The following is an 11,872-nucleotide window of genomic DNA, read 5'->3' on the forward strand; positions in this document are numbered from 1 at the left end:
GTGGAATATTAGCTATTTCAAGAGGCCAAGGGACAATTTTGTAAATAAATTGCATCTACCTGGTTCCTAAGTGCTCTTAACATACTCTAATGATGTGAAGAAATTAATTCTTATCTCAAAGCATACACTTTTACTAGTAAGGATAGGCTTGATATAATTAGAATTTAGGAATGCTTAAACAGTTCTACCACACTGATGAAAATGACATAAATTTATATATCTTGTACCAGTTTAATTCCATCTCACCTGCTGTGAGGAAGATTTCTTACTCTGTGTGAAATTTGGTGCTAGGACCACTTAAAAAAGGTAACAGACTGAAGACATTTTCTAACAAGAAAGGAAGACAGTTTTCACTGTTTAATGTGGACATACTACTTTGTGGTAAACAAGACTGTCTTTTTCTGTTGTGAATACAGTATAATTTTTAAAAGTGGTATCCATATGACTCTATAAAGTAATAATAAAATACCTATTAGGTGTTAATGTGGTACACATCAGAACATGCAGTGTTAATGCAGATTTTTTCTCTTTTAAGTTTAAACTACTGTATTTTTTTTTTAAAGTGCCACTGCAGCCCTGAATTAATTGCAGGGCATAAAACCTAACTTATGGGTTTTAAGGATTCATCTCTCATTTTCAATATTTGGTGATTTTTGAGGGGTGTATTCAACTCTTCTACTTCCTTAAATATATTTTGCATTTAAATTTCAGAACTTTCTACTAACAGAACTAGCTGCTAACATTAGAAAAAGATAAGTGACAAAAAAAAAAAAAAGATAAGTGACTACACTCATTACACTTATGAAGGATACGAAGATGGAACCAGAGAGTCAGTTTTTCTGGGTAAATCAGAGAGATAGACGTGTTTGTTTTTCTCCCCATTTAAAATAGCTGATGAAATACCCCAAACGGTTCTCTGAATATAATAGATTTCAGTTAAATAATTTACGATATTAACATGAAGATAAATTATAGCTAACATAAAAAAATGCAAGACACCTCACATACACAGGAAATTATCAGGTAAGCTGCCTTAAATTAACACTGATCACCAGAGAACTGATTTTGTCAGATTGATTGGTAATGACCATGTAAGTGCTGATAAAACCCATTTAGCATCTTCTTACTACCTTAATATTAATGGTTTCTCTTTCCCCATTTAAAAATGGTGAAAATGGTCACTTTGCTTTTTACAGTCTGTCTAGTGCTTCCATGCCTGGGACCTTCTTGGAAATGGGTTTGTTTTCTTCCTTAGTCATATCTTGGGGACTCAGGAAAACCCACTTACTTCCTCTATGTTAGCCTAATGTTGCACTTCAAAAAGTGAAAAATCTGGAATTGTGTTACAACAGCAACAACAGAAATCCAGTTCCCACACACATTATTTTCTTTGTAGCTCATGCACTAATTGGTTGGATTGCAGAAGTACTGTTGGTGGGCAGAGGCATGATTACATGGAGGGTAGTCTTGACCTTTGCATTCTTTTAGGGCTGCCACGCAGGAGACCTCTGGAAGGGCTGCTGGAGGGGCAGGCAAGGAGCAAGGAATATGCAGTGTTTCTGCCTTTTAAAATTAACTATGAAAATAGAACCTTATTCTACAAAATATGGCTCAGCTCATAATCCTTTAATTCTTTCCACCACTTTTTTTTTTTTCCTTTTTGTCTTTTTTACTGACCGGTAACAGGATCGCAACCCTCGGTGTCACGCCTGTACCGGGGACCAGCAACGGGATCGCAACCCTCGGTGTTGCGCCCACACCGCGCTCAGCCAGTGAGCGGGAACCGGTCTCCACATGGGATCCGAACCCTCGGCGGGAGCGCCGCCGCACCACCAGGCCGGCTCTCCACCGCTTTTTATTTAAAGAATCATTCTACTGAAATAATTGGTAGTTCCAATTACTTAAATATTAGACTAGTGGTGGTGAATCTTTTTTTAACTTTTAAACTTCTAGCTTATAAAATTTTCTCTAAACGCATCAGTCAGTATGAAGAAAAAGTGCGGGTACTTCATAAATCTAACATATTATACAAAGAAAACAAAATATTGAGTACCAGATTTTCATTTTTGTACTGGGTCTATCATTGTTGGGAATAAAATTGCATCATGCGCTCCACTAGTGGGAAAAAATTGTTCCTTTTATCAAACAAATAGAAACTTTTTATGACATGTATCTTGAGTGATAAAACAGTTATAATGTCACATATTTACTATTAGATAGAGGCCTTGTGATTAGAAATAAAACAATGTTCAAAGATTATAAGCACAGAAAATTAAAAGAAACATATTCCTTGGTATATTTCCCAAGGCACTGAAACTATAATAAAATAAAATATTATAAGGAAAAGGATGACTTTGGGTTAAAAACTGAAAAAAGTTAATTTTCATGGCAGGATTGAAACACTATAAAACAAAAAACAGCCAGGACAGACACTTAGGCTAGCAGAAAAATTTTTTCAAAGCAAAAATATGTCTTATCCTATTAATGAAATGACAGCAGTGCAGAATCTAGGTTTATTTTATTAATAACACAGCTGAGCACAACACGAGGCACAATAATGCTGGTAACTCTTCTTAGTTATCAAATGGTCCTGGGCTGGTGCTAAATAATCTAGCTGGTACTAAAATTTTTTATTTTTAAGCAAAATCATCCACTTTGAAGTGGTTCTTCAAAATACCAATGAATGGCAGGATCTACATTTACCCACCAGATTAAATGCTTACTTTTGGGTTGAAATTAAAAATTAGTCTTCCATATGATAAACCAGAAACATTTCAGAAAATTCTAGTTCAAGCTCTGAGAGTAAAATAAACCCTATTTAGGTCTTGTCTTGTTATACATTTCACGTGTTTTTAATAAAAGGGGCACAAAACAATCGTGAAAAAACAATTAAATGAAAGGTAGTATTTATGTATGGTTGTATGCATTTGGTGCCTGTGACTTCATGAAAAATAGCAATACAACAGAGCGTTTCTAAATGTAAACAATACTGACTGATAGGCTCATAGAGAAACTTTCCATGACTTTAATCTCACTGATTCTTTTGCATTGAAAGTAAATACTATATTTAGGGATGCAATCTGCAGATAGTCAAAAGACAAGATGAGGTTTTCCTCACATACAACTTAGAAGAAATTTTCTGCGTTCTTTTAAGCCTTTGGGTGAGTACTTTTTGATCCATATGCTTTATTTTTTAATAGCAGCAACCCAACTTTCTATTAATGCAGCATTGAAAAATAACCAGTCTTTGCATTCTCATTCAGAACTAACTGCAGGCAGCACACACACTTGTATCTCATTTAAGTTTTACCTCTGGATTCAGGTTTTTTAAAAAGGTATCATGATTGTCAATACTATCTTCTTTAGATCAAGTACGGTCACTTTGACTTTGGACATAATCAAAATAGGGAAAGACCAAAAGATTTATTTCTAAAGCTTGCTACAGTTTTATAGGGTCATGGTTACATCTGACTTTATTCCCAGTCCTCTTATCCTCGTGGAAGATTGGTACACTAGAAAAGGAATATAAGAAAATGTCAAGTGTGTATAGTTATGCTACTTAAAGCATGCAACAAAATTTGGGTAAGCATGCTTGTTAAGAGTCAGGAGAAGCCTCTTGCATTTAAGTAAAAGATGCATGAAAATATTCAGACTTATTTCTGGCAATTGGATTCACTGGCACAACAAAAAATAATGGTACTATACGGTACCAACATAATGGTGGAACACGAATATTCTTCCAGGATCAAGTCTTTAAGGAATCCTCATTGGGTAACCAGACTCCCAAATCCCTTAAAATGTTCTCAGCTACCAAATGCCTGTTTCAAAAATACATTTATGCTTCAATTTTTCTTTTCTTCATTAACATAATGAAATATTTTTCTTTCTTTCTGATTTTCAACTCCCACCCCTTTCCAGTGCCCAGCACTATAAAATTTGGCTTTCTGGTAATAGGGGGCCAGCGATTGTCTTCTGCTCATCTTCTTTGATCAAACTCCTGATGAGGAATAACTGGTGTAACCATGGTGTCCCTTACCATCAATACACTTTCTGGGCAGCAAGGACGACTGCATCCTTCCTTTTGCTTGTTGGCCCCATCTGGGCTGTACAGGTGAGGAGCACTTTCCAACAAAGCCAAGTCACACGCGTCATTGACCACAGTGGAAACAAACAGATTCAAATCCCAGTGCAATATCAGGTTTTCAGGAAGCAGGGCTTCTCTCAAAGATGGTCAATTTATGTTTCCAAATAGACTTGCACTTCATTATGGACGATGAAACCTGGAATTAGAAACAGAAACTCTGAGTCCGTGGTATAGGAGCCACTCTACCCACATTCAGTGAACTGAATAAGGCATGGTAATGCTTACAATGAAGGCAGCTCTAGACATCCCCCAACTGAATTACTGTTACAAATAAATTATATGTTAGAAAGCAGAGACAACCCTTCTCTAAAGGATGCTGGTTATATCATTCAGGTTATAGAGCAATCAAGACATAAAACATCACTATTCTTGAAGTTCATATCTGGAAGCAGAGCAAGATGTTTCACAAAGGGATTTGGTTATACCTGGTCTGTAGTTATAAAACAAAAGCAACAAACAGTCACTATTGTATTAGCTTCAGCCTCTCATCACCTCCTGCTAATGACTCCAAATCTACTTTTACATCTAAATTTCCAAATGCCCATGGGGCTTTTCCACCCAGATAGTCCACAGGAACCTACTAAGCATATCCACAACTGTACAAAATTGTTCTTGTTAACCTGCATTTGCACTTTCTGTCTTATTTAATGTCCTGTCTTTTAAAATATTTTTAGTGTAGGAACCTCAAATTTGCAATTCATTTCTCTCCTTCACCCTCCTCTTCCCATTTGTTCCCAAGTCCTGCTTTGAATGCCTGTCTGTGCACTCAGTAAATATTTGCTAAATGCATAAATAACTGAACACATCTTCAGGAACATTTAGAAAGTTATTCAATAATTCTAGAAATAATTCTGTGTAACTGAAGAGTCCAATCATAAGACCCCTAAACTTAATTACAAGTAAATGGATACTGATATATGATAACTCATCTGATAGAACGTTCCAAAATGCTTTCTAGGAAGAGTCAACTGCGATCTGAAGAAAAATATGGAAATTCTAAGAAAATGTTCCAAAAGAGTAAATGAAACCTCTTAAATCAAACTTCTTATATAAAATGTGAAATAAAGAGAGGTGGACAATAATAACAAGTTAAGATTTACTAATGTTTACTATGTGCCCAGCACAAGTCCGAGTGCTATACATAGAATCATTTAACTCTTAAAACAATCCTATGAGGTAAGTACTCCTCTAACCCCTTTGTACAGATGTGGAAACTGAGGCACAGGGATGCTAAGGCTCCAGATTCTGTACTCCTAACCTACATTAAAGAATGAGATCAAAACATGCCCTCATCTGTACGTTCATTCAGGGTTAGTTTTTTTGGTGCCTTCTGGGTAGAATGGAATAGAAAAGGTGATCAGTTGTATTTCTACTTCTGTCAGTTAGTTTTGATCAATTTTGACCAGAAAAAAATTCCTGGGCTACACTTCGATTGCTACAGTTGTCTCAGAAACATCTGCCTTTTACCACAAAGGAGAATAGGTGAGAATGGGCTATCCTCAAACTTTTCACAATGACCAGAAAAGCAAATCCAGTGTTACCCTTGGGGTTGAAACTAGCAGGGTGACCTCCCTAGGAGCAGGACACACTAACTCTGTCCACCCACATGAAGGCAGCAGGAGCCCAGGGAGTCCTGACCACACAAGATGGTAAAGACCCTGTGACTTCAGGATCCTCACACCAAGTGCTACTTTCTTAGGGTCAGCTTTTCTAGGAATTAAATAAAAACTTATCTAATTTTGCAGTTATTTTGTTTTGCACATCAAACATTCCACAATGTCCTAATCTTCAGATGTTCATTGTCCTGAATTCAAAGGACAAGTGTGGGAAACCTGCCATAAGACATTCTCTCTTCCCATTGGTAATGTCTGTGGGATGAAGAAGGTAAATGAAAAATTGGGCTGGGCAAGAAAGTGAGTAGTCAGTGGACCAGAAGAGATAATCTTCTAAAGCCAAGCACTTTCCTGGACAGTATCCTGCTTTTAATTTCCAAAAATTAGCAAGGGCTCTATAAGATTTTTTTTTTTTTTTTCCTGCAGACACCATTTGCCCATGGATCCCAGTAGACAGTGAGTTCCACAGTCTGGATTGTGGTGGAAGGTCACAGGCCACCTGTGTAGCTTCAAGGACTGGCTAACGGTGACCAAGGAATACTGTGAATGCAGTAATAGGCTGACGAAGCCTGGGATCAGAACTGTAACCTCTCTGTACAGACTGCCTAGATTTGGTAAGAAAACAAAACAAAACACAAGACCAACAACAACTCATATATTTTCCTGTTCTATCTAACCAGAAAAGGACGTTAATGTCGTGTTTAAATTAGGCACCTTGGGCCCAGCCCGTGGCGCACTCGGGAGAGTGCGGCACTGGGAGTGCAGCAGTGCTCCCGCCGCGGGTTCGGATCCTGTATAGGGATGACCGGTGCGCTCACAGTGCTCACTGGCTGAGCGCGGTACGACCGGTCTCAAAAAGGACAAAAAAAAAAAAAATTAGGCATCTTATCTTCAAATTCAGCTCTAAAATTTTATGGCTAGAAGTACTGAAAATGCAAATTATTGTTAAGTTTGTTACTACTCAGTGGTCTGCATTCATCTTAAAACATGAGATGTTCAGCTTTACCTCCTAGGAAGTTTGCCCACCTGACAGAATGACAGTTTTGGCTTTAGGCTTCAAGTTGGTGGAATAATAAATAGATATGCTGTGCCCTAAGGACCCAAGTTTTTGTCCACCCTCTTTTCAGAACTTTCCCAAGACTCAAAGCTTGAAGTTACCTATGTTTTCTTCTTATAAAAACTGTAATACATTTTTTCTTTTTTTCATGCTGCTGAGAGAGAGTGAATAGGGAGAAAAGCTATTGTTAAGTCATTGAATTCAGGTAAAGATAACTATTTCCCTAAAGATGATTCCTCCACAATATAAGTTTTACAAAATTATTCATTTTTCTGTAAATTCATCTAGATTATATAAAATATATAATTATTCACAGCTGTAAAATACTACTTTCCTTTACTTCCCTACTTGATATATACAGAAATTCTGAATAATTCATTCCCTCTTTCTTTAAAAGTTTCACTGTCATGCACAGACACTTATTTTGAACAAATGAAGAATCTCCTTGTTCCACCTGAGAGGCCAGACCACATGTTGGCTGGGCTCTTATTATTCCAAATACCGAGCATGCTTTCAACTCTCCGTAGTTAAAGCAAGCATTTTGTAACTCTTTTTAGTTTCCGTCCAGGTAGCAAGTAAATGGAGCATCTATGAAAGACAGTATCACTACAGAAGCAGCCTTCTCATTCCTCTGTAGAGGACCCCATAATTAATTTCTATTACAGTCCCAAGTATAGTTGCCACCATGTGACATTTTGATAAGCACACCTAGAAGCTAAAAGAGAGGTTTGCTTTATCTGTAAATCCACCTAGGATAGTAATACCTAAGAAGGTACAGAATAAGATCATTGCCTAGAATATATATCTATATATGTGTGTGTAGTGTATATACAAATATATATATATATATCAATCTCAACATAACCACACTGAGAAAATTTGAAAAGTAGAGAAAAGAATAAATAACTATAACTCCACTCTATATAAACCATTAACCAGTAAGTTTCTGATGTTACTTCCTAATCTTTTTTCCTACACATCTGAATTTTAAATAAAATTTACCACTGTTATATATACATTTAGTCAGTATCCTGATTTTTCCACTTGACCTACCACGATCTCGTGAGGCCCATTTTGACTCTAAGAGCTTTAATTCAATGATTTTATGATAATATCCCTTAATATAACAAGCAAAAGTTTTACAAGCTAATAAAATTATATATATATGAAGGCACTTCGCACACTCTAAGACTGCTATCATTTACAAAATTAAAAGTTTATTTTTAAAAAGTGATATTCTCTCTTTGTTACAAATCTGATTACATGTTAACACTTAAAAAAAAGGAAAACAGAGAATATCCAGAAGAATATTAAAGTTACCCATAATATTATGGCTCAGCTGTAACCCTTTTAAAATTTAGTTTTTAAGTAAAATTTGGCCTTCCATGCAATTTGTCTTTATAACTTAGAGAATTATTTTATATTGTAGAAATTGCATTTACTATGGAAAGGGACATGGCTTCTGTTTGTCACAGTCACAATGACCCTATCTAATTACCTATTGCCCTTCAAATGGACTTTTGGGTTTTGAACAGTGGGCTGAGTGGGCAGCTGCTGGGGGCAGAAAATACTAGATGTGGCCAGAAAAGCAGCAAGTGCTCTAAGAAATGGAGGTTAGAGCTTGGTTGGCATATCAGGCCACAGGATGAATTCTTACTGGGACTGTAGAAGAAAAGTATAACTTTTAACAGGCGCAATTTGCTTCTGTACGAATGCTTGCTAAAAATGGGAAAACATAACTAATGTCATTTTAAGTAAAGCAGCTTTTAAGGGGTTATGTAGAGGCCAGGCATAGTCAAGGCAGGCCCAGGCATGCTAAATTCCAGGAAGAGAGTAATCACCACCCGGTTCCAGGAACTGACCAGTTCCTTATCTAGAGGCCACCTGGCCTGACCACAAGGAAGATAAACGATTGGGAAATACACTGTTCCTTATCAGGGTGCCAGCCGCTAAAGCCCACCAATAAATCTAAAGGTCACCTCAGATAACCCGTAAGCAGTATACAACTCATCCTGTTGCAAAAGTCTGTCAAAAAAACTGTATAAAAAGTGCTTGTGTTAAGAGCCTGGGGTCGCTTCTGTCCAGGAGACTGAGTGACCCCAGCATGCTGGAATAAACTCCTCTTGTTTGATTGCATTAGTCTCTGTCTCATGGTCTTTGTGAAATGAGCCATCCTGACGTGTGAGATTTGTGCACGGTGCACAGGTCTTACAGGACCAGTGTTCCCCGCCCTTGTTGCAAGGCCCTACAGTACATTCCAATTCCAGAGAGCTACCTGGAAAACACTACGAGAAACTAGGGAAATTAGATGAGAGAGTGGAAGAGTGGATCACCACAATTCTTCATCAGTACAGATGAAGAACATATTGCAGAATATATTTCATGATGGAGGTGTCAGAGGTGTCTTTTCGGTGCACAAAAAGTGGAAGTCATGATCAATCTTAGTGCCAGCACATTATTCAGGAAAACCCACCATGATGGAATCCTCATTTACAGAAATGAGGACTTAGAGAATGAATCCTCTAGTTTTTCTTTAAAGGCTTTAAAAAAATCTTTTTTTCTTTACCTTCATGCAAAGGAGCAGAATAAATGTTTGTTTTTTACTAGGTAATACACTCTTACATTTCAAAAATTCAAAAGGTTCATAAGGGTGAGGGATGAAAAGTTTCCCTCCCATGCCTGCCCTTTGCCACAAGTTCCCCTCCCTAGAGGCAACCCACGTTCTCAGCTTTTTGTGTATCTCTCCAAGAGATACAGAAACAAAGGACATTAGGGGATTGGAGCCTTTCAGTGCTCACTGACACATTGCTGTGTGGGAGACAGTCTCTGGATAAAGAGGTGCCCCAAGCAGAAGCAGCCAAGGCTGTCTCAACCCATTTATTAACCACCCCAAATCCGCAGGGAGTTAATGGATTTTAGGTTTAGAAGGGAAGGCTTAAGGAGATAATGTCTGAAGCTAATAAGGAGATAATGTCTGGTGCTAAGACGAAGGAGATCTGCTGTGTATCTAGGTTTCATTTAAAAGGCAAGGTAATGATTCACAGGGTGTTTACTGCCCTCAAGGGTGGCTGCTGCTAAGAGTACTGCTATCCTTCACACGAGCAATTTTCTAAATGTGAAACATAACCATATTTTGTATTATTTTGATTAGAAACTGTTTTCTGATCAGTGTTTACCAAAACTATAGCAGTGTTGACCAAAACTTTTTCCTCTAAAAAATACTGAAAACAATTTGGAAGTCATAAGCACAATTTTTGTAAGTCTCAGAGCCAAAACATTTCCCTACTAGAATGCAACTCTAATGATGTCATATAAATTAATGGAAAAATAGTAGTAAACATTTGCTTTACTGCCAAGTTTTTAAGAATACTTAAGCAAGGCATATTTATTTTAGTGATATGAATATTTAATTTTTCCTTATCTGGAAAGACATTTTAAAGAATGTTAATCAACATATTTTTTTGGCTGAGCGAGGTGCAGGCGCAGCACCGAGGTTTGCGATCCCGTTGCCGGTCCCGGTCTGGTACGGGCGCGACACTGAGGGTTGCCGTCCATTGCCGGACACGAAAAAAGACAAAAAAAGGAAAAAAATAAATAAATAAATAAAAATAAAAAACTAGCATATATAAAAGATAAAAATAATAGTTTTATAATTTTGGCTTCCCTCCATAAGACACAAAACAACAAAGTAAAAATAACAATACTGGCAGATTTTAATACTTAAAATTTTAAACAAAAGTCCATTAAAAAAGTTAAGAGACTAAGAATAGACTGGAATAAAACATTGTGATGTGCAATAAAGGGCCGATATCAAAATCTAAGGAGTTTTTACTAATCCATATAAAAAAGACAACCCAAAAGAAAATTGGTCAAATGTTTTGAATAGACAATTCAAAGAATAAAAAACAGATGGTCAATGAAGATATCTAAAGATGCCCAACCTCATAGAAATCAATGAAATGGGATATTATGGTTCATCCTTTAACATATAAACCTCTAAACCCTGATGAGGGTGAGTGAGCAGACCAGGCACACTCGTGAACTGAAGGTCAGTAAACTAAGTGCCTTTTTGGAAGACAACAGAATAGTATCTTTCAAAATGTAAAAAAAAAAAGAATATGTATATATCTCTCCAGTGACCTGGCTAATCCACTTGTGGGACTACCACAGAAATACTGGCATGTGTGCACACAGACATATGTATAAAGAAAGGCAAGGCAGCATTATTTTAGAAATGAAAAACTGAAAATTCCACAAACACCCATCAGCAGTGTAACTGTTTAATAACTTATGGTATATTACCTATGTAATAACATAGAGTCATTCAAATGAATGAGATACATACTAACATGGAAAGATCTTCTAGATGCTGTGTTTCTGTGAGTGAGGGGGTGTTTATAAATGCATATGTGTACATCTACACATATATATACAGATTTGTAAATGCACAGAAAAACATCTACAAGGATCTACATCAAACTTTCAACAGTGATTACCTATGAGGTTGGGGAGGGAGTGAAGGAAAGTTTTCATTTTTACTTGATACATGTTTGTACTGTTTGAATGCTTAATTAGAATATATTATTTTTGTCTATAAATACATATATTAAAAGAGACATGACCCTTACTTCTCCCTGTACCCTAATTTTATTGTACTTGTTCATAGAGTCCAACAGAAGAGAAAGAACCTCTTTCAGCATAAATATTTTTCATAAAATGAGAACTTCCATAATAGTGCATTGTTTTATATTTGATTATTTTCTACTATAATTTATTCTTCATATCATGCTATTAAATGAAGATAAGGTTACCACATACTATGATTTCTAAAAAAACTATGTAGAAGTAAAACTATCCTGAATGATAAGGAGTGGACTGAGTACAGTCACTGCAGCTCAGGAGTCAGGACTCAAGTACACAATCACATGACATTTTCCCAGTTGGCCGGAGGCCCCAGCCAGATTGATGTCACCAAAAATACCTAGCCACCTTTTTATGATCACTTACAGCTACAGGTGTCACATTTTAGCATGAACTTTTCCTGACCCCAGAAGTGGA

At 36.7% G+C, this 11,872-nt stretch overlaps 1 protein-coding gene across 1 annotated transcript in view; it reads right to left on the reverse strand.

Moving 5' to 3' along the window:
- Positions 1 to 3,426: 3,426 nt before the first annotated feature.
- The window catches only part of PHACTR2 (phosphatase and actin regulator 2), a 93,104-nt gene continuing 84,658 nt past the window's right edge, over positions 3,427 to 11,872 (reverse strand). The window contains exon 11 of the mRNA XM_008590016.1: positions 3,427 to 4,280. Coding sequence (XP_008588238.1) covers positions 4,265 to 4,280 — 16 coding nt within the window. The 3' untranslated portion in view covers positions 3,427 to 4,264. The remainder of the gene's footprint in view (positions 4,281 to 11,872) is intronic.

Source organism: Galeopterus variegatus, unplaced genomic scaffold, assembly GCF_000696425.1.
Source record: "Galeopterus variegatus unplaced genomic scaffold, G_variegatus-3.0.2 Scaffold5807, whole genome shotgun sequence".
NCBI lineage: Eukaryota > Metazoa > Chordata > Mammalia > Dermoptera > Cynocephalidae > Galeopterus > Galeopterus variegatus.